The sequence below is a fragment of the Cucurbita moschata genome, unplaced genomic scaffold, assembly GCF_002738365.1.
Source record: "Cucurbita moschata cultivar Rifu unplaced genomic scaffold, Cmos_1.0 Cmo_Scf00001, whole genome shotgun sequence".
Lineage (NCBI taxonomy): Eukaryota > Viridiplantae > Streptophyta > Magnoliopsida > Cucurbitales > Cucurbitaceae > Cucurbita > Cucurbita moschata.
In genome coordinates, this window is record NW_019268517.1 from 1,690,781 (window position 1) to 1,713,936 (window position 23,156).

Sequence of the window (23,156 nt, forward strand, 5' to 3'; positions counted from 1 at the left end):
TAATTTTTTTTAGACATTTAATTCGTAATTATTAAATATTCACATTGACAAAGGCAACTAATAGGTTTAAGATTCATACCCTAAAAAAAAAAAAAAAAAAAAAAACCTTACATTTTTTAAAATAAAATAATTAAATAAATAATTAGCCCTAAATGGTCACCAAAAAATATGGGGCACAATCCATATCTGACCCGACCGTATAAAACGGGTATTTTCGCCCGTTTGAAGCGGTTCCCGCCATAAATCTGTGTAGAATCTATTTTCCACTCAGTCTCCCGCCGGCGTCGAAGAACTGAGCTCATTTGCCAGTCATCGGTAGACGATCGACCACTGTGTGCCGGAGACGGCTAAATGGATATGGATATTCCTTTTCCGGACGAGCTCGAGCTTCTCGAAGAAGATTTTCATCTGTATGAAGATTACATGGAACCTGAACCGCCCGAAATCGACGACGAAGAAGAAATACTGGAAAAAGAGCCATCGGACAGTCCGATTCCGCAATCGAACTCGCCCAGATTATCCAGTATTGCATCGAATTCGGTCACTGAATCTTCTTCAGTGAATGGCCTTAAGCGACTGAGATCGGACGATGCCGATGCGCCGATGGAGTTAGTTTCGGATGATGCGGAGCCTTCAGGAGGGAAGAAAAGCAGGACTGAGAATTCAATGGTGGAGACCGAGGAGGCTTGGCTTCGATATTCCCCGCCCAGGGAGAAGAATTCTACGGTGGAAGAAGAAACGAGTTTGGTAGGGGAGGAAAAGACGGTTTTCAGGTACGTAACGGAGATCGATGGCGATTTTATGCCGATAACGGCACCAGATAGTGACGAGAGGGTTTATGCAAAGTTAGGCCGATTTGGGGACAAGGAAGAGTCCAAGAAATTGGACTTGAAAGAGCGTCACGAAGGTACTATTTTTTAGCTTTTTATTGGTAGTTTTGAGCAATTTGGTCACAATTGAGCTTGAAATGGCTAATTTATTCATCATTGGGGTGGAAATAAAACCAAGGACACTCAATTGAATAACCATAGGTAGAATCTCTTCCCCCTCATAGTTTTTGGTCCTTCAATCATTTATCCATGTCTGCTTTCCAGGTATAATGCCAGAAAATATCAATGTTTTAATGGAAAGAGCGGAGAAGGAGGCTTTGGCCAAGGTATGCAAACTCATAAAGATTCAGTGCTCGCTCAAGATATCAAAATTAACCATCATTACTTGTTTTTCTATGTAGTTTTAGTAGCCCCACGTTGCTATTCAGTGAAAATATTGTACAATTGACCATATGAGAGTTCGTAAGTTGAATTAAGTTGCTCATAAGAATTTAATAGTGAAATGGGTTTATTGTTTCTTTGCATCAGTTGAGATTTTCTACTCTCTGTAATTTTGAATTGTGAAAAGGTAGATGAAGTCTTAGACGTTGTACTTGCATGCATCACGTCACTTTGTTCGATCAATTTGGCTTGTATAAATCGTGTGGAAGGTAGTCTAAGGGTAAATTTGAGCTTACAGTACTGTTACACCAGTGACCATTATACTTTCTTCCATTGTTGTGACCATATTTTCTCTAGTTTATCCTAACCATTGTCTGACAAGTCAATCTTTGTATTATAGACCTTGGAGGCTAGTTCTGATATTCAGCTTGATCCAAGTCCCCCTCAAGGACCAGTGATGCAAGAGCGACTTTGGGTGGATAAATATGCTCCTAGTTCCTTTACAGAGCTTCTTAGTGATGAACAAACAAATCGCGAGGCACGTATTATATTTTAATGTCTTTGAACATTTGAATTCTTGTTTCTGTATTGCGGAAAACTATTTGAAGTTTAGATCTTTTTAGTAGTTCTTTTCTCTTATTTCAAATCATAACTTTATCTATTGGTCTTGTATGCAGGTTCTTCTATGGCTAAAACAATGGGATTCCTGTGTTTTTGGATCTGAAATTAGGACTACATCAGAGGAAGTTTTATCTTCTTTAAGGCGGCACACTGCCATTGCTCAGCATCATAGGCTCTCTGGCTCGAGTTTTACTAGGAAGAATAAATTTCAAGGACGGAGGACTGGTAATTTTCAAGATTCTACTTTCTTGGATCAACAAAATAGTATTGCAAATGGCAGTCAGGACACATTGAGCAAGAAGACGAGGCTTCCAAGTCCACCAGAACAGAAGGTATGCATTGTAAATAAAATTGATGATTGAAACGTTGCTGAATTAGACCCTTGGTTTTGGTTTGAAATTTCGAAGGTTGGATTTTTTTTAACCAAAATCATTAATGTCTTGATTTGTGCTATGATTTGAAGCTACTACTTGATGATATTCAAGAAGCCCGACAAGTGTAGTTCAATTTTCCCCCCTTTTCCAATTGCTTAAATAGAAAACAAAAAGGAAGGTTAACTGGTTTTCAGTTTTATTAATTGATCCTATGTTTTTCAATTTATTTTGAAGTTTCTCTCTCCTTATTTTCTCTATTTAGAGCTGCTTTTCTCCCTACCTCCCTTTTATTCTCTAATTAGATGCTCAGGAGACTCTTCATGTCTGAGCAAGGAAACAGAAACTCATAGCTTGTATAATAAATCTATACTTATTTAATTTGGGTAGTTTACACCTCCAGTTTCGTTGTATGTTTAAAATCCCATCCATTGTAATTTTTTTATCTTCTTGTACAAGCTAAGGATTTTGAAAGCCATTGTTATTATTGGTTCATCCCTACCTCACACGTTTTAAGGGATGGTTCATATTGCAATTTTATTGTGAATTGAGAGAAAATAATCTTGTTACTACTGCAGATCCTCTTACTCTGTGGGCCCCCAGGACTTGGAAAAACTACACTTGCTCATGTAGCTGCCAAACACTGTGGCTATCATGTGGTGGAGGTTTGTTGCTTTTTTTCGTGCAGACAAAGGCAAATAAGTTTCTTTCTTAAGTTGGCATATACTTTTGGTTCTTGTTTGCAAATATTTGATTAGCCTCAAAGCCATTATTTTCCGATCTCTGACATGCAAAGGCAACATCTTCTAGTTAGTTAAGGCTTAAGGGTTAACTTGTTAATATATATGTTAGTAATTAAAACTTTATGTCATTTGTATATCACGTTATCGTCATAAAGAGACAGGAATCAGCACACACGTTTTCTTATTTTAATTTTCTTCGGTCTTGGATGAAATGTTAATGGGTTATCTTGTCTTATTTGTGTTTTTTTATGTGATTTCATGCATGTATTTGGATATATGAAATCTATTACTTCGTCTTGTTTTGCTCTGATATTTCTACTAGTTTTAACTACGTTCGAACTTTTTATGCAGATCAATGCTAGTGATGATCGGACATCATCAACAATTGAATCCAAGATTCTTGATGCCATTCAGATGAATTCAGTCCTAGGTGATGCAAGGCCAAATTGTCTGGTTAGTCTTAGTCTTTCCCTTTTTTCGCCCCCACGTTGACACCCAAATTTGTAAAGTGAAGTTGAAGAAGAAAAAGGATAATGTTTGGTATTGCTCTATTTGAAGTTTCTAACAATCAATTCAAATGACGCAGGTAATTGATGAAATTGATGGAGCACTCGGTGATGGAAAGGGTGCAGTGGATGTCATTATAAAGATGGTAAATATATTTTCGTATTATTTCCTTGAGATCGTTTTTTTTAAACCAGTTTTAGTTATATGTTTTGTCTTACCTTTCTCTTTTCCTTTCCCTTTCTGTATATATTTTATAAAATTTTCTAACTAATGAGATCTAATGAAGTATCTTGCTTAAAGGTTTTTTTTTTCTTCTTATTGTTATGGAGGGAGGTGTTAGTGGCATAGACATATACACTCAACATGATTTTTGGCTAGGCTACTTCTCTCTCCCTGATCCAAGGCCTCTCTTTAAAAAAACTTAGGTTTTTGGTTGGAAATGGAGCTAATGCCAACTATTGGGACGATCTATGATGCAAGGCCAAATTGTCTGGTGTACTACAAGAAAGTTCTCCAATTTAAAAGAAGAGGGGAAAGACCATAATTGGTAAAAGGGCATTTACATTTACACCAATAAAGAGCATTAACAAAAACCAAATCCATCAAACAAATTATCAAAGGAGTGACTACTCATGGTCATGACCTTATCCAAAAGAAGCTTCCTGTTTACTTCATTTCCCTAGGAGGGCGCTCTTTGTATAAATGGGTGTTCGTAATCTTTTCAACACCTGTCCATTTCCCCAGGCGGCTCTAGCATCAACATCAACAAATTAACAATCTTCTCTCCTCACTCCTTGATGGCCACCCTTTTAAAAGAGAGATGAAGATCTTATGGCTATTTTAAGATGTCGAGAGCTTCCGATTGGCTTTTATGGCATGAGAAAAACAAATAAGTCTTCAATTAACAAAGAAAGGTCCCTTGGGTGCTTGTGGACTATGTCACTTTGTAGCTCTTGCTTTGCGTCAATTTTATGCCCATTTTTAATTTAAATTCTCTTTATACCATTTGGAAGAGACTTTGGTAGCCTCCTTGGCATGGCTTGATCTTCCTTCCCTTTTTATTGTTATTTCATACTATTATCATTACTAGCATTATTGTATCTGTACTGTATTTCTTGTTGTAGTTAATTGGCTTCTAGGAGATTGGTCATAAGTTTCCTTTTCAATTTTCTATCACTCAGCTATACTCTTTTATATAAACTTATACCTTAAGTTATATGAAGATGAATTATTTTCTCCAGTATTGTTTGATATCAAAGATAGGTTGCTAAAATAATTTTGAACTTAAAATGCTTGATAAAGAGTCTCTTTTCTGAAACCTATTTGCTGTGCACTTAGAGTTTGTGTATTAACCTTAACATGCAATGAGCTTGTACTCACAATATAAAGGCACTGATTTTTCCAAGTCACTTTGAATGAATAATCTTCTTATATATTACCACTACATCTATTTTTATACAGGTCTCTGCTGATAAAAAGGCCGAGAAGGAAAATGGTTCTAAAGACCAGTTAGGCAAGAGATCCTCCCAAAAAGGGCGAAGAGGCGCTTCTTTATCTAGACCTGTGAGACACAGTTGTTCTTTCTATTGCCCCTTCCCTCCCCTTAACATGTAGTTCTGTTTAATCATATACTTAAATGTTAATGTACAGGTAATATGTATATGCAACGACCTATATGCACCTGCCTTGAGGTCATTACGTTTGATGGCTAAGTAAGTCCTTCAATGTAATTTTTTAGCCTTAAAAGGCATCTGTGTTTACACATAATACTGGTACGATTTTGTTATCTTTGTCATCTTCACCTAACTTAAACATGAAATGTACTGATTTATTTGTCGGATTGTTGGTGAGAGAATGCATAAGTGGACAAATGGCATTATATTTTTATGTAAAGGAGTAATTTTTCTTTGATGGATTTAGAAGTTGCAATCTTGACGTCCCTTGTCTTTGTATATAGCGTTCAAATGTACAGAATTAGGACTTTCCTGTTCATTCATGCCTGGATTAGTGAGACTGAGATTTATAATCCATCTATTTATTTATTTTGCTTACCTATATAATAAAAAAGGTTGTTATTTATGCCTAGATTGACACTTACAAAATTCTTACAACGTACAATTAAGATCTTATGACCTGGTTATTGAAACTTTCCTATTAAAGAAAAAGAAAGGAGGCATAGTATTCTTAGCCTTTAAGTGATTGATAATGTTCTTCTACCTTTATTTGTTTATCTATCCTTTTCTTTTCCTACTCTACGCATTTGAACAGTATGGATCAACACTCCTTTATTTCAGGGTTCATGTATTTGTTCAGCCAACAGTTAATCGAATAGTCAGCAGGTATAATAATTTCCTAATTATTCTATATTTCCAGATGTGATTCTCTAATAGTAATATTGGATTAAAGTATTCAAACAGGCTTGGTTTTAATTTTTTTTATCATGAGTAAATCTACCCAATTTATTATTCAACAACAATGTGAAGTATTTAATTGTTTAAAAATTTCAAATGCCTGCCATCTTTATTTTTCATAATAGTTTACTTAGATGGTGGTTACTGGTTTTTGAGCTGTGGTGCATGTGATGCTTGTTAATAAGTGCAAATCATTTCATCTTGTAATTTTTTTTCTATTTGATAATTGTGTTATGCCATCGATTTTTAACCCTTCACACAAATTCTTGTCTGTAAAAAATCTCATCTTTTGAAATCTTATCACACAATTGTTATGATATTTCCGTTGCCTTTATTATCGACACATTTTTATTATAGTTGCGCAGTTTTTTGTTCATTTGTTAAACTTTGTTATTTTAGACTCAAGTACATATGTAACCAAGAGGGAATGAGAGCAAATTCTGCGGCGTTATCTGCCCTTGCACAGTATACAGGTGAAATACATTTTGTTTTTAAAAAATCAGTTTTCCAACCATTTTATTCATCTTTCGTGTTCTTTGTTATTTTACAGAATGTGACATTCGCTCTTGTCTTAACACTCTTCAGTTTCTCTACAAGAAGAAAGAAACCCTTTCGGCTGTAAGATATTTATATTTCGTCTTCCATTATGAATTGTTCTTTTTAACTCTTAATCCAACAAGATTATTCTCTGTTATGGATTGCTCTTTTTTAACCTAATGCAGCAAGACTTCTTCATGATCCTCCCTTATGGGTTGTTATTTTTTACGAGCTAAGGTTGAGTATGATGGTTCAATCTGAGTGCAATCTTTTCATGGTTGAGTTGGAAATTATGAATAGGGGTAGAAATTGTTCTTGGGATGTTAACCATTACATAGCGATGTTTCAGCAAAAATGATAACCATTACATAGCGACATAGGATTAAAGTAATCTTCAATTCTTGGGCAAAATCAAAAAGCCATTTATCCAATTAGACTTCAGTATGATTCTCGTGGCTTGTTCCTTTTGTTTAATTGAGACGAGGTTGAGTTCAGTGCTTCAACTTGACAAGTTTTCATTTTTAGGCCAGGTTGAAGATTAAGATTAGATTGTTGGTCTTGCAGTAGTAATTCTATTGTATTTTTTCTCTGGTTAATAAGGTTCCAATATTCAGCAAAAAATTTCAACTTTGGCCGGATGAATTTATGGTTTGTCTTTTTATGTCTTTATGACATCAGGTGGAGATTGGTTCTCAAGTGGTTGGACAAAAGGATATGTCTAAAAGTGTCTTTGACGTTTGGAAAGAGGTAATGGCCATCAAATGATCCCATATTTTGTTTTGGGCAATGGCCTCTTTAATTTAATTCACTGTCTGTACTGTACTTGACAGTATTTATCTTGTTTAGATTTTTTATACAAGAAAAATGAAGCTTCAGAGTAGATCGGGCGGTAAATTCAGGAACGTGTGTGATAAAATGGAACATCTGTACTCGCTTTTATCATATCGGTGAGTATTGAAATTCTTTCACCCTGTTATTTTGATGCCATGTTTAGAGCATGTTCTAACTTTTTGCCCCTGAATATGCAGTGGTGACTACGATTTGATTTTGGATGGGATTCATGAAAATATTTTGCAACTTAATTATCATGATCCAGTGATGCAAAAGACTGTAAGTTAAGAAGTTCTTCACATTTAGTTTTTTTTAAAAAAAAAAAAAAAAACTTCTCTTCCTATTTTTCTGCAACTACCAAGATGATTTCTGACAAAAGCAATGTTATTTAAGGTCAAATGCCTTGAAATGCTTGGAATTTCAGATCTTATGGGCCAGTATGCTATGCAGACACATCATATGAACCTTAATGGTGAAGAACTTTCAGCATCTATCGATTCTTTTTTAAAAAAATTTTAACGCAACGCAAAATTTTAGCCGTTTAAATTATTTGTCTAACTTCTTTTTCTTTTTTCACTTTAAATCTTTATAGTTTATCGACCTTCTTGTATAATTACCGTACATCGGCTGGTGGCCCAAGTTCAAAGACCGAATATTGAATGGCCAAAATCTAACCAAAGGTGTCCTTGAGTCTACTTAATAATGATTCAAATGTAAGATTCTTTGTTCTTTCAAAGTAACGGTGGTTAAACTTCATGTGCTCTCAGATGTCGGGCACTGTTATTGGAAAAGACGGACAATTTGAGGTCTTGGCTTTGCAAAGTTCCTCCAATTATTTCAAGGCACATAAACTCTAAGACATTGGTGGAAGACTTGGTTTCTCCTTTATTGCATATTATATCACCCCGAACTCTTCGACCGGTAATTGCTGAATTTTTTTGTCCCCACATTCTATATTTTCTGCCCAACTATGTTTGTTTTTCCTTTTTCTCAACATTGGCATTCTATTTCTTCTACAACAAAATATTCCAATGATTTTGCTGACAAATTGGAACCTTTTCCATTCTTCCTTTTGTGCTGATTTCTGTAGCCTTTACTGGGGATCTTGTATTTGTTCCTCTTAGGATGTCCTTTTTGAATTTTTTCTTTTCTTTAATATTCTTCTTGAAACAAGAGACAAAACTTTTCAGTGAAGTAATAGGAGACTAATGCTAAAAAAATTACAAATTCCACATGAGAGCAAACAATTAGAAAACAACAAAATAAGTAGATAACAATTCTATCTTTTAACTTTTGATAGTACTTTATGTTTTTCTTCATTGCTATTACTTTCGGGTAACATGTGACCCACTTTTACAGATGGCCATGCACCTGCTATCGGAAAAAGAGAAAGATAACCTCACTCAGTTGGTTAGCGTCATGGTGTCTTATGCTATCTCGTATAAACAAATAAAATCCGATCCCCGTCTCAATAACACCAGACATGAAGCAACTTTAGATGGTTCAGTTCTTGCTTTGGATCCACCCATAGATGGTTTTGTTTGTTTTAAGGTTTGAGTTGTTGTCATGCTCTCTTGGTGGCTTGTTTTAATGTTACTCTATGGCTCTTGGTCTAAGTTTTTTTGTTTCCACCATTCAGGGCTATGAAAGCTGTCATAATGTACTTCCATTACCCATGAAGCAATTGTTGATTCATGAGGTAAGATAATTTATTCGACGTATTCAGAATTGTTCACTGAAAATTTTATTATCTTTGACTTTCTCCCTTACATTTACTAACCTGATTATATTGTTTAAATAGTATATTATACTTTAATGTACATATTTCTTTATTTTTTCAGCAGTGTTTCCTTCATACATTGACAATTTACTTGGAAATGGATTCCTAATGACATTCCTAGGTTTTTTCTTGTTAGTTTATAGGATCTCGGTTTCAGTGAGTAAGAGGTTTGAGAGCTTGATTAGGAACTTCTTGTGGGAGGGGGGTGGTTCTCATTTGGTTAAGTGGGAGTTGGCGACAAAACTTGTTGAGCTTAGAGGCTTTGGTAGAGGGAGCATGAGGTTATGCAATGAGGCTCTTTTGGCGAATTGTTTGTGGCGTTTCTTCATAGAATCTGACACTCTAAGGTATAGAGTGGTAGATATGGCCCTCACCCTTTTGAGTGGACCTCGAGTGGAGAGCCCTAAGGCCTTAACAAAAATCTTTGGAAAGTTACCTCTTCTTGCTTCCTTTTCTCAGTTTGTCCTCCGAGCTCTTTCCATCTCGACAATGAAGCTTATCTCAAACTTCTCTCTCCCACCGGCGGCTGATGGTAATAGACTAACTACCGGAGATATTCGTCTGATGCTCTATTGGGGATGGTTCGAAAGTTTCTTTTTGGTAGGACCTTTGGGTGGGAGATAAGCTTTTATGCGTGTTATTTCCTCGTCTTTACTTTCTTTCCAACAAGAGGTTTCATTTAGTAGCCTCCGCGTTATTTCCTCGTTCTTTTGGCTTGGATTCCCTTTTTGTAGCTATTAACGACTCCTTTTTTTAGAGCTTGATTTTGAATCCCCTTGTATTTTTTTCATTAAGGTTTCTTATAAAAAAGAAAAACCTGCAAAACAAGGACTGTTTAGTTATTTTAACCAGCAAATATAACTCAAAAGCATTTTCTTCAATAGTTTCTTTCAAGTCCAAGATTCTTTTTTGAAATTCTTGTATAAGTTTTCATCATAAAACTTTGTCCTTAGTGATCAGCATTTTGAAACTGATCTATTGCCTTATCTATTGTATGCATAGGTTGAGAATCAAAAAATTTTCCAAGGGAGCTATGGCAAATTGGAGCATATATCAGAGGCCAAGAAGGTAAACCACGAAGGCTCCATGGACAAACCTTTAAGAGGTGGACTCATGAAAACTGATCCTGCAGCCTTATCGGCTAAAAACAAGGTAGACGACCGAAAATCTTATTCGGCACAGCACCGTCCAAGTCACCCAACTTCAGCTTCCAATGGGAATTCTGCTCCAAGTGTTAGTACAAAGTCCTCTGGAGCCCAGAAAAAATCCGCTTTGGGTTCCTCAAGTTTCTTTGATAGGTATATTAATGTCTTCTGTTTCTTCTTCAAATCTTCTAAGTTATGTTTCAAAGAAAACTTAATTCATGCTTTTCTAACTTCCAATTTCTTTTCCTAATTCATGCAAGTAAATTCTCTTATAATTGTTTGTAGTAATGGGGGTTTATGATATATATATATTAGAGGTTAGAATATGATTTTGATCTCATCTGATTCTTTTTCTATTTTAGAGTATAGATGTCTAAATTCAGTTCTTGTACTCTATATAAATCTTAAAATTACTTTAGATGGTAGCTTGAAGTTAATTTTCGTCGAAATTGATAAAATAATAATAATTTTCATTCAAGAAAACACATTATATGCTTACATTAGGCTAATAGAGACTTGACTTTTTTTTTTGGAAACGTCTACCATAAACTAGTAGTAGGGACTAAATTAGATTTATTGAAAGCATAGATACTGAATTTTGACATTTGAAATACGTTCTACCATGATCTTAACCTGTTTAGTTTGTAGTAGTAGTAGGGACTAAAACAGAACACGTTCTAAAGTATAGGGACTTTGTTTATTTCACTAAACGTCTACCATAAACTAGTAGTAGGGACTAAAACATGTTCTAAAGTATCAGGACCAAAATAATATTTTAACTTATTTTGTATTAGTATTACGTTTATGTTTCTTTGAAGTTCTTGGCTGTCTATCATGATCTTAACCTGTTTAATTTTTGAAATTAGGTTTCGAAAATCAGGTGGTAAAGGCTCCCAAAACACTGATTCCATTGACAAGAAGGAAATTACATTGGAGAGAGATCTACGTCCGTTTCTATTTAAATTTAACGAGGTAACAATTATTGCCTAAGTATGATAATATTCCCAGTGATATCTGGAAATTTGGTCTTTCATTTCAAGTTGAGAGCATTGTGTTAAGCAAATATACTTTACAAATATTCCTTTGGATGGAAGTTTTTGAAATTTTCATTCCATCTTCAACTGTTGCTGCCATGCGTTTTTCGTGTGTAGGGTTTTACGAATGCAATAAAGAGACCGGTTCGGGTTCGCGAGTTTCTGCTATGACGAATTACTTGCTCATCATATGTCGAGAGGCTATTTTCTGGTATCAGTTTTTGCATAAATGTTCATGTTGTTTACTTCTATATATCAATTACTATATCCTGCAGGTTCCCTAGTTAAGTGCTTAGATTCCTTGAATTGGTACATATCCTCTGCTTTTACTATGATAGTTAACTTCAATTGATCCTTTTATTCCTTTTTGACATATTTCTCTAGGAATAAGCCTTAAAGACACTCTTTTTAAAGCACTTACAAAGTTATTCCAAAACGGTCCTAAATCGATACTTTAAACGTAGGAGAATAGTTTCTGGAGCCATTAGATATTCGGACAAAAAAATGATACACATCCTTTAGAATATTACAAAACATGAGTACAAACCTAAAGTTGATAAGAGAAGACTCTAGTATTTGTTCCCTCGAGCACATTCGAGTAATAATTTTTCATGTCTGGATCTAAAACGTATCTTCGAAAAAATTTACATCATAGATCAAAACATCTATGAATACAAAAGCTCCAGCTAAACCAGTACACTAATGTACATAATACAATTGTACCTTTGTCACGAACATAGATCATCACTTGTCTTGTAGTATTACTGGATAATACTAGAAGAATGTGGGAAGAATGTGGGAAGAATATTGAAAGGAGAAACAAACAAACACACAAACAAATCAAATGAACACAATCCTAATAGCTTTTTGTACTATGATTTGATTCAATCCCCTGGGTCTGGAAAAACCCTCATAAATTAGAAGGGGCGAACCATGGTTATGAGCTTCTTGACATCCCGATTGATTAAAATTGAATGAAAGAAGATCATACCTAATTGCTTCCATCAGAAGCACTGTCAGGTGGACTGACAGAAATCCATAGCAAAGAAACAGTGATTGAAAGCAGCCCTGACCAGACATACACAATGGTTGGGAGCCTTCCTCTTCTGCCCATCAACCCTTTGGCAAATGGGTACATATGAGCCAGCACCCAAAAGCTAAAGAACAGACCACCAAACAGCTTGCTCCATTGAGGAATCACACTGTAAACAGTCCTTGAGAAGCCAATTACAACTGCAATGATGTTGACAATTATAATTGTAAGCGGCATTATAAAGAGACTCGTCCATTTGACGAGGTAAAGATCGGCGTAAATGTCGTCTTCGTCGTCTCCGGCTGATTTCGACGTAAGAGTGAAGGAGATTTCGATCCCAGCTACGACTTTAAGAAGTCCCTGAATAACTGCAGCAAGATGGGCACTGGTTCCACCAATGACCCAAAATTGTTCATTTCTCCACCATTCTTCTAAGGCAATGCCTGACCATTTTACTTCAAGGAGGGATAGAAGGCAAAGGCAAACAGTGATGATGAGAAGATAGCTGAGAAATGCAACGTTTAAGCCTTGTACTATGAAGTGTCCTGAGAAGAGGGAAAGTGCTGGGAGAAAGCAGTACACGACCAAGAAAAGGGAAGTGAATGGGTAAATGCCAACGTTTAGATAGGCTACACGTTGAAGGAATTTGAGGCGTTTGCTTCCTAGAAAAGCATTGTTTTTAGAGAAGAAGATTTCGACTGAGCCGGTAGCCCATCGAAGCACTTGGTGAAGACGATCTGTGAGGTTGATTGGTGCAGTGCCCCGAAAGGCATCGCGCTTGGTGATACAATAAACTGACCGCCACCCTCGATTGTGCATTCGGTAACCAGTCACCACATCCTCTGTCACTGACCCGTAAATCCACCCAATTCTTTCGCCCCATTCGGTCTTGTCCTCGTACCTGCACTCCCAAAAAACTAGTTGTTAGATCTATATCGATATCGATATATATGTATATATATATATATATATATATATATATATATATATATATATATATATAATCTCATGACTTGTCGCTAATTAGAATATGGCATTGCAGTCTTACCAACATGAGATAACAGCAACTGCTTCAGCTACAGTTTGGGCATCAAGAGGTGGACGAGGCATGAGCAGGGTACCGGGGGGTCGACCGTTCTTGACAGAGACGTGATCGGCGAGGGGGCGGCCTTGGAACTCGGCTACAGGGATGGAGTCTGTAAATATGGTAGAGCTTCCAAACTTCTTAGGGAGGTCCAAGTCAGGGTGATCCGTCAAAGGGTGAGAGTCAGAATCATCTTCCTCAGACTGAGGTTGATAATTAGTTCTGGCTGCGGATTTGACTTGCCCAAACATGCCTGTGTATTCGTTTGCTCTCGGTGGGTTGAAGCCATACAGTGCATATCGCCTGAACATGCAACCAGTTCCCACATACACTGGGCCTTGAAGACCATCCAATGCCCTCATATTTCCTGTTTAGTGCCCAATTAGTAAGAAACACAAAAGCAAACGTTGAAGCCTTTACTCAAATGGAGTGACATCAACTGGCATTAATTTAAGTCTTGGTACTGTCCTTTTTAGACTTTTTTTTTCCGGCTTTACTCTTTAAGATTTTTAAACGTGTCTATTAGGAAGAGGTTTCCACATCTTTATAAAGAATGTCTCGTTCTCCTCCTCAACCGACGTAGGATCTCACAATCCACCTCCTTTGAGACCTAGTATCCTCACTAGCATTTGTTCCCTTCAATCGGTGTAAGATTCCTCAATCCACCCCCTTTAGGGCTCAGCGTCGTCCACCCTCCTTCGGAGCTCAACCTCCTCGTTGGCACATCGTCTGGGACTCTGATACCATTTGTAACAGCCTAAACCCACCACTAGCGGATATTGTCCTTTTTGAGTTTTTCTCTCACAATCCACCCCCTTCGAGATCCAGCGTCCTCACTGGTACTTGTTCCCTTCTCCAATCGATGTAGGATTCCTCAATCCACCCCCTTCAAGACTCAACGTCCTTGTTGGCACACCGCCTTGTGTCCACCCTTCTTTGGAGCTCAACCTCCTCATTGGCACATCATCTGAGACTCTGATACCATTTGTAACAGCCTAAACCCACCACTAGCAGATATTATCCTTTTTTGGGTTTTCCCTTTCAGCTTTCGCCTCAAGGCTTTTAAAACGTGTTTACTGGAAATTAAATTTTTGGATGATCGATAGTAAAACATTTCAAAAACACTTTTTAAGAGTATAGAATCAAACAAAAAAAAAATTGTCAATAAAATGAACCAAGCTTGTAAAATTCTTCATAGACTGAATTAAGGGCTTACCATCAAAGAAGACAGTGTTGTGGTTGGCATAACGATCAGAGGGATCGATGCCTTCAAATCTCTGAGGGAATTGAATGTAACAAATCCTGTCGCCACCTCGATCCATCATGAAGCACATTCCCTCTCTTATAGCTTGACAGTTGTAGAAATAATGGTCACAATCCAAATTGAGAATAAAAGGCCCATTTGATAGCACTGCCGAGGCTCGAACCATGGCATTCATGGCTCCAGCCTTCTTGTTGTGGTCATAACCAGGCCGTTTCTCACGTGACACGTATGCAAACATTGGAATTCTTATGTCAATTCCTGTGAAGTCCAATTTGTTCTCATCTGGACCCCCCATAACTGGGTCGTTTTCTGGTACCTTTGTCATTACCTGTACAATTTCAAGAAAAACATAAATTAATTTTATAAATACATATACATTTTTTAAATGAAATTGTGATAAAGGTAAATATGAAATTTAAATTTTACTTTGATTTTGATTTAGAAAACTCCAAAATATTTATTTAGTCTTTATAAATTATTATATTTCAAACTCATTACTTATTATTATTATAAAAATTAAGAACCTGCAAAATGCCAGCGTGGTCGCCCTTGGAGTGGTCGGCGGTTGCATTAAGCCAAGTTCCAGGCCAGTGGGTGCCGTCGGCCATCCAGGTGGCCTTGGTGACCTTGACTGGCTCGGCCGGTGTCTCACCGCCGTTCTTATCTCGAGCCAGTTTTTTCTCCTTGGCCTCCTCCCTGGAGTTGTACATATCACTCCTCTTTTTAATGCCTTCCGGTAGCCCGTTGATTCTGACCTTAAACTCGTCGTACTCTCTCTTTATCCACCGGCGGTCCTTCACAAAATCCCGCCGCTTCTTGTTCTTGGTTGGATCCGTTTTTATGTTGAAGTAACTGTCTGGATTTCTGGGTTCTATGTTGTGCTTTCGGCAAAACGGTACCCATACCTGTTTCTCATCAAAATCACACCCATTTCTCATCAAAATCCCTAAAACTACTCTTTAATCATTTAATTCAACCAAAAATAAATAAATAAATAATAGTCCAAGCACACCACTAGTTGATATTGTCTGCTTCGACCCGTTACGTATTGTCTTCAGGCCCATGGTTTTACGCATCTGTTAGGGAGACCCGTTACGTATTGCCTTCAGGCCCATGATTTTACGCGTCTGTTAGGGAGACCCGTTACGTATTGCCTTCAAGCCCATGATTTTACGGTCTGTTAGGGAGACCCGTTACGTATTGCCTTCAGGCCCATGATTTTACGGTCTGTTAGGGAGACCCGTTACGTATTGCCTTCAGGCCCATGGTTTTACGGTCTGTTAGAGAGACCCGTTACGTATTGCCTTCAGGCCCATGGTTTTAGGCGTCTGTTCGAGAGAGGGTTTTCACACCCTATAAAATATAAGAATGCTTTATTCTCTTCTCCAACCAATGTGAAATTTAACAATGGTACCAGAGCCAAACACTAGGCCGTGTGCACACTGGCACCAAGGAGTGGATTGTTAGATCCCACATTAATTGAAGAAGAGAATGGAACCGTTTTTATAAGAGCGTGAAAACCTCTCTCCAACAGAGGTATGTTAAAACCGTAAAGTTGACAGCGATACATAATAAACCGAAGTAGACAATATCGGCTAGATGAGCTTAAATTGTTATACCGTCACTAAAACTTATTTAAACTAATTTTTATATATTCTAAAATAATTTCTAAATCCACTCACCATAAATTCTAGATTAAAGACCAATAAAGAAAACGATAGCATGCAATTCATTTCAAATTAGGAAACAGAACCTCCGCAAACCTAACAGCCTCCGCCATGGCTTCAAACGAAAGTATGGCGCCACCATCGTCCGAAATGTAGCACGACAGCTTTTCCACAGGGTAATCAACGGCCAAGATTGAGAGAATAGTGTTAGCCGTGACGAGTGGCGGTTCCTTCTCTGGGTCGGCAGTGGACACAAACACGTCGACTCCGGGAAGGTCGGACCGCCCAGACGGGTTGGTCGGAGTCGGCTTATCGAACTTTTCTCGAAGCGCAGCGAGGTCGGTGGCTCGGTTTATAGGGTTGAGCTTTGGAAGAATATCCAAAAGCCATGAGAAAGCAAACCACACCTCACAAACAATAGACATTCCCCATAGCCACACTGCGTCAGGGTTTGGGTTTCGGATTCGCCATGCAAGAAAGAATGCCAATACTACCATTCGAATGAACACCAAGAGCCTAATTTCAAGCAAATAATTATTACATTATAAATAAAAATGAAAAAAAAAATTAAAAACTGCAACTGATAATATATAAATATTATGAAATTTTAATCATAAATTTAGATATCACTTTTGTGATATGGTCTATTTTGACCCTAAACTCTCTCCCTCAATTAGTCGGGACTCCCTTCCAACAATTCTCAATAATTCACCCCTCCAACAAAGTATATTATAGAGCCTCCCCCGAGGGCTATGGAACCATCGAACAACCTCCCCTTAGTCGAGACTCGACCCTTTCTCAAGCCTTCGAATAAAATACACCTTTTGTTCGACATTTGAGTCACTTTTGACTCTCTTTGTTCGAACGCATCATTATTCTAAACAATCTCCAACAATCCTCCCCTCGAACAAAGTACATCATAGAGTCTCCCCTCAGGGCTATGGAGCCCTCGAACAGCCTCCCCTTAACCCTTAATCGAGACTCGACCCTTTCTCGAGCCTTCGAATAAAAATACACCATTTGTTCGACATTTTAGTCACTTTTGATTATACTTTCGAGGTTTACAACTTCTTTATTCTAACTATTGATATGACTAAATTAAGGACATGACTTTGATTCCATGTTAGGCATCTCTCCTCCTTCACAATGATATGAGATCCTCTATCCTTCACAATGACATGAGATCCTCTAGAAATTTCACTTCTAGTGGTAAAGTTGGTAAAGTTAATGAAATTTCTAACTAATCAAGCATAGTAATGATTTGGTACCTGTAGGGGCTCAGAATAGCTGGCGGGACTTTAACTTTCCTCGTGAGCGGCCTCCATGGATTGTCCATGAAATCCGCCATGCTCATCCCTTCCGAAACATAGCCTTGATCCTGTTCTCCATCCTGCCAGTACGCATTTCCGATTCCGTATCTTCCTTTTGTTTCGAACAACCAGCGGTTGTGATCGAAATCAGACGTTTGGCTTCGCAACAGCATCGATTTATTGTTCGACGATTTCATCACCGACATTCTCCTATCCTTCGCGGCATCACCATCGCCGCCTCCACCGTTCGGATCCGAATCTCCGACTCGCCTAATCAATCCTCGAGCCTCAGATCCGAATCGAGTCGTAGCAGTACCGTCCGATTTGGAATCTGTACCCGTTCCTCCGCCTGGCTGATTATCAGGCGTCGGAGGCATTAATACAGTGTAGTTTATGTAATCAGTCTGACCGGAATAGTCGCCTGACATGTCTAAATCGTCGTCGCGAGATAGACTTACGAATCGTCCACTTGACGTCCGGCGAGAAACCTTCACCGCCTGTGGTGGTCGTCCTGAAGAAGACGGTGAATTCGTAAGCGTCTTCCTCGGGCTCAAAGTCGCCATTTATATATATCGATTCTATCTGTTCCTGTTTTTCTGGTTATAATTCAATCAGAAACGCTTCATCGCGTCAAATTTCAATGCAACAGATTCCAAAAGCACTTAGAGCATGAAAATCGGCGATCCGTAAGTGTGGAAGAAGCAATCGAGGACGTTGGATTTTGTGATCGAAGTGAGGAAGGAGGAAGAGGCTGAATCCGTTTGAGACTCACTTGAACGGTGAAGAATTTTCCCCCTATTTTTAGCTTCTTCTTTGTTCCCTTTTTTCAAGCCTCGCCTCTCTCTGTCTCTCCCTCTGTCTCTCTCCATTTTACAAATTTTATTTATTTATTTTTAATCACTTTTTAATATTCTAATTATTTTCACAAGAAAATTAATTTAATTCTCCATTTTATATTTATTTCCAACACTTTTCATCCATCTGCCAATTTTAAAGTATATAAATAAATTGTTACATAATTTTTATGGTTTAAAATTCCAGATATTAAATTATTTTATCAAAATTATATGCACTAATTTTTTTTTAATCTGAAGTGTGTTTTGCATCCTTTTAAAGGTTTAAATACATATTATTATTAGTTTAAAAGCCCTTTTTTATAATTATTTTGTTTTTTTTAATGTATTTTAAAATTATAATTGTTTTCTTTTTTAGTAAATATTCAACCTTTTTTTAAAATACATTTAAATTCTAAATTAAATTATTATTATTTTTTTAATTTTTAGAATGTTAAAAGAAAGATAATAAATAAAAAAAATTATGGGCGAAAATAAAGTATTTATAAGTTCAATTTTTAAATATATAGAAGGAAGAAAAAGGTCCAATAAAACTACAAATTTTTATTTAAAAAAAAAACATAATTCAACAACTACAATATTTAAATAAAATGTTAAATTAAATATCTAATCAATCTCTGTAGTTAAAAAAAATGATTAATGGATTAATAAATTCCAATTTTATGTTTTTTTTAAGGCAAAATTCAAAATTTTATCTAATATTTTATGAATTAAAAAAAATGTCATACAAATTAGACTTCTCAACACAAAATTGAAATTTTAAAAATTTATTTATTAAAATTGAAATTTTAAAAATTTATTTATACTAAATTAACAATAAATATATATATAAAAAGGGCTTCAAACGATTTAGTCTTACTTTTATTTTATTTTTTTAAAGTAAGCTTAAAAATATTATATTCATACATGAGCTTACTTGTTTTGTTGTCGGATTTATTTATTTATTTATTTTTTATGTTTCCAAAATTTAACCTAATTTTTTAGAAATAAAATAACATTTTTAAAATTTAGAAATGGATTATAAATTCAAATGTTTTCTTAAAAAAATTGATAAAGATTTGTTTTTTTTATTTGTAAGAATTAAAACGTATAAATAATACTTCAAGTTTTTATTTTTTAAAATTAAAAAAAAAAAAGAAAAAAAAAACAGTAAATAGTTATTTAAACGAATTACAATGTTTACGAAAACGGTGCTTTCAAAATTCGTGGCGGGAAAAGACTACATATACGAAAGAGGGAGAGGGAATTTTAAAATCCGTCCTCCTAAAATTTTCCGACACTTCAAGTTCGAGCAAATGAACAACGAGCGTCCTTTGATTAGGGTTTTCGGCCAGCGTTCAATTTCATCGTCTTTCCGCTCCTGTTCTTCAAATCCGTAATCTATCGGTCATGATTCTATTTTTTCTCTCTCGACTTTATGTGTTTATTAATTTGTTGTACGTTTTTAATTTCTGGTTCGAAACAGTTTCAAGAGTTCGAATGAAGTTTCCCAAAGCAAATCTATTAAGAAGAGCTCGCATTTGTCGCTCTCGGAATTCCTCGATCGAAAACTGCCGGAATCTTTCGTACTGCAGAGGACGGTGAAGGTAACGAGTTTTGCCTCAGTTTTTTCTGTCTACCTGTCAATTGGAGTTTTAGATTGCGTTTATTTAGGTCTGATTTTTCGATCGGACGTAGAAAATCAAAATGAGAAGACGATCGATGAAATTCGATGGTGATTTTAGCTTCGTTGACGATTTGGTTTCTTCTTCTTTCTTTTTATCCGGCTTTAAAACACTATTTATTGATGAATCTTTAATTTCATGTGTATAATGCGAAATACAAAGGGGAAAAAGTGGAAAATCAAATTTAGAGTGTTAGGAAAGCCATTGATTCCGTTCTTTATACACAGGGGAAGTCCACGCCCTTCTCCTCATTGCAGGGTCCAAGGGATGCAAATAGCTCCATGAATAAACCGATTGGAATTCATTATGAGACGGATTCCCAGACAGAATCGGCTATTTCAAAGGTGCTTTTTGAAGAGTTCAAGCGTTCTGAACCAAACCAAAGTCAAAGTTCAGTTTTAAGCGGTGCTAGTGAAGCAGATATCTTCAGTACAGATGATATGCTAGAATCGAGGAAAAGAAAGATATTAAGTGAAGGCTTTGCTTCCACTACCCCATGTAATTGGCTTACTCTCGTAAGCTATGAAGATTTTGTGTTTGAATGGCTGATGATACTTGAACTTTGTTAACTTTTACCATCAGGTGAGGGCCAAGCGAGGAAGAAGAATGTGGTAGTTCTTGGAGGCGACCCAAAACCCGAGAAAAAGAGAAGGGAGGCGGTTCATGATATCAGAAACATAAAACCAAAACCTCTCTACAATCACTGTAAGTATTTGCCATCTTCTTAATATGCTTTTGTTTCTCATATGAATTGCCTCCTTCCGCTTTTGCTCGGATTTTAAACGGTGATGTCCCATATTGGTTGGGGAGGAGAATAAACCACCATTTACCAGAGTGTGGAAATCTTCCTCCAGCAGACGCGTTTTAAAATCTTGAGGGGAAGCCCAAAAAGGACAATATCTACCAGCGGTGGGCTTGAGCCATTACAAATGGTATCACAGTCAAACACTGGACAGTGTGTCAGCTTTCTCGCTGTTCCCCAAAGGGGGTAGACACGAGGCGGTGTGCCAGTAAGGACGTTGGGCTTCGGGGTGGATTTGGGGGTGGTCCCACATAGATTAGAGGAAGGAAAGAGTGCCAGTGAGGAAGCTGGGCCCCGAAGAGGGATGAATTGTGATGTCCCACATTGGTTGGGGAAAAGAACAAACCGCCATTTATAAGGGTGTGGAAACCTTCCCTCCTAAAGGGGGAAGACACGATGCGATGTGCCAGTAAGGACGTTGGGCTCCAAAGGGGGGTAGATTTGGGTGCGGTCCCCCATCAATGGGAGGAAGGAAAGAGAGCTAATGAGGATGCTGGGCCCCAAAGGAGGGTGGATTGTGATGTCCCACATTGGTTGAAGATGAGAACAAATCGTATGTGTTTTAAAGCCCTGAGAGGAAGTCCGAAAGAGGAAACCTTCCCCTAGAGATGTGTTTTAAAGTCTTGAGAGGAAGTCTGAAAGAGGACAATATTTGCTAGCGGTGATTATTTACATAAACTAAATTAAATTTGTTTAGAAACTTAGCAAGTAACCAACAACTATGCATACTAAACTTATTGTTCACGAGTTTAGTTCCAAACTTTTATGTCTATGTCCATTAGTTTGTAAATTTTTAAAAGTATTTAATAGATTCTTAATGTAATAGATTCTTTTAAGTTTTCAATTTTAGATTTAGATTAGTTATATATTTAAATTTTTTTAAAATAATTTGATTTATATGATTAAATTTATGTTTAAATTTATTCTTGTATTTTGAGAAATGTTGAAATAAGAAATTCAAAAACTTATTAGAACCCATTAAATACCATTTAAAGATTTACAATCAAATAGATAGATATAAATTTTAAAATTGAGAGACCAAATAAGGTTGGAGGTAAAAAAAAAATAGTTTTTTAAATTTAAAGTTTAAAGAATAAAACTACATATTTACCATTATGTATGGTAATTTCTTCGGTTTAAACTGTTTTATTAACCTTCCGATTCATGGTAACTTCTTGTTTTTGCCAACTGTGCAGATGCAAGTGGCGGTGGGTGGTGGGACTGCGACATGGAGGGTGTTGACAGCGAAGAGGTTGGGCTTGGTGAAGTATGGGAAGGAGTTGGGTCTACTACGCTTGGAGGAATAGAATGGCATTGAGTTTCTTGGCGCTTCATCCTCTTCACGCTGTAAATATTCTCTTTTTTCTAGACTATTTTTGTCATTTTGCTTCTAATCATTGTCTTAGATTCTCTATAAAATTTTCTTCGATTCGTGTTAGATCACCTCGGTAGGTTGAATTTATTATCATTTTGTTGATTTCTTTTCTCAATCGATAGTTTTGTATATAATTGATATATTAGATAGAATTTATAAAAAAAAAAAATTAATTTTGTATTTGATGAAAAGCATATAAATTAAACGTATGATATATTTTAATTAATTAAGACATACACGTTCAACTGAGAAATTGTTAATCGATAGTTTTGTATAATTGATATATGAAAGAGAATTTATAAATAAGTAAAAAAAAAATTTAATTTTGTATTCCATGAGAAGCATATAAATTGAATATATGATATATTTTAACGGATTAATATACACATTGGACTGAGATGTTGGATATTTGAATCTCTCGATTGTCACATTTTAACGAATAAAATTTAAAAACATACATATTTTCATGCCGGAAACAAACTAAATTGAGTTTGAAATTTTAAAAGGAAAGAATATATATTATCTAAGAAAAAAGTAATATTCTAAATTTTAATTGTATAAGATTAAATTAAAACTTTTTAAACGATAAAAGTTTAAATAATTAAAAAAAAAACCAAATAACTAAATTTATCGTACCACGCTAATTATTTATTTCAAAATAAAGTTGCTTGTCCCATCAAGGGGTGGTGGCGCAGTTGGCTAGCGCGTAGGTCTCATAGCTTAAGAGTTATCCTGAGGTCGAGAGTTCGAGCCTCTCTCACCCCAATAACATTTTTTCTTTTCCCATTTTGCGTTCTCCTTCGATAGAGTCCAGTGGGCTTCTACAAGGCCCACATATTGATGGGCCATTATACTCAAGGCCCTTGATACTTGCAGCGGCTGATTGCAAACACTTTGCCCCCCCCCCCCCCC

General features: G+C 36.4%; 3 protein-coding genes and 1 non-coding gene across 5 annotated transcripts; 3 read left to right on the forward strand and 1 right to left on the reverse strand.

Moving 5' to 3' along the window:
• Positions 1-235: 235 nt before the first annotated feature.
• On the forward strand, positions 236-13,354 carry LOC111442256 (chromosome transmission fidelity protein 18 homolog). Of its 2 annotated transcripts, XM_023079587.1 has the most exons (24): positions 236-907; positions 1,095-1,156; positions 1,612-1,749; positions 1,889-2,164; positions 2,782-2,868; positions 3,298-3,399; positions 3,533-3,598; positions 4,915-5,016; positions 5,104-5,165; positions 5,748-5,792; positions 6,264-6,337; positions 6,415-6,482; positions 7,080-7,148; positions 7,248-7,348; positions 7,430-7,511; positions 7,626-7,704; positions 7,825-7,912; positions 8,000-8,153; positions 8,592-8,783; positions 8,872-8,931; positions 10,015-10,310; positions 11,024-11,129; positions 11,309-11,402; positions 13,267-13,354. In XM_023079587.1, exons 1-23 carry the CDS (start codon positions 352-354, stop codon positions 11,360-11,362), a joined length of 2,919 nt encoding a protein of 972 aa, XP_022935355.1. In that variant the 5' UTR covers positions 236-351; the 3' UTR covers positions 11,363-11,402; positions 13,267-13,354. The 2 variants fall into 2 exon arrangements, with proteins under 2 accessions (XP_022935355.1, XP_022935346.1); XM_023079578.1 differs by lacking the exon at positions 13,267-13,354 and having other exon boundaries at positions 11,309-11,564.
• On the reverse strand, positions 11,683-18,205 carry LOC111442249 (cellulose synthase-like protein D1). Its single transcript, XM_023079565.1, has 6 exons — positions 17,508-18,205; positions 16,326-16,755; positions 15,097-15,477; positions 14,525-14,900; positions 13,273-13,675; positions 11,683-13,125 (listed from the first exon to the last, which is right to left on the reverse strand). The coding sequence occupies exons 1-6, from the start codon at positions 18,110-18,112 to the stop codon at positions 12,183-12,185; spliced, it is 3,138 nt and encodes a 1,045-aa protein (XP_022935333.1). The 5' UTR covers positions 18,113-18,205; the 3' UTR covers positions 11,683-12,182.
• Positions 18,206-19,625: 1,420 nt separating this feature from the next.
• LOC111442284 lies at positions 19,626-22,296 on the forward strand. Its single transcript, XM_023079620.1, has 5 exons — positions 19,626-19,778; positions 19,869-19,989; positions 20,295-20,565; positions 20,650-20,772; positions 22,066-22,296. Exons 1-5 carry the CDS (start codon positions 19,699-19,701, stop codon positions 22,185-22,187), a joined length of 717 nt encoding a protein of 238 aa, XP_022935388.1. The 5' UTR covers positions 19,626-19,698; the 3' UTR covers positions 22,188-22,296.
• Positions 22,297-22,924: 628 nt separating this feature from the next.
• TRNAM-CAU lies at positions 22,925-23,009 on the forward strand. Its single transcript is given in 2 exon segments — positions 22,925-22,962; positions 22,974-23,009. It is a non-coding gene; the product is annotated as a tRNA-Met (tRNA).
• The last annotated feature ends 147 nt before the right edge of the window (positions 23,010-23,156 follow it).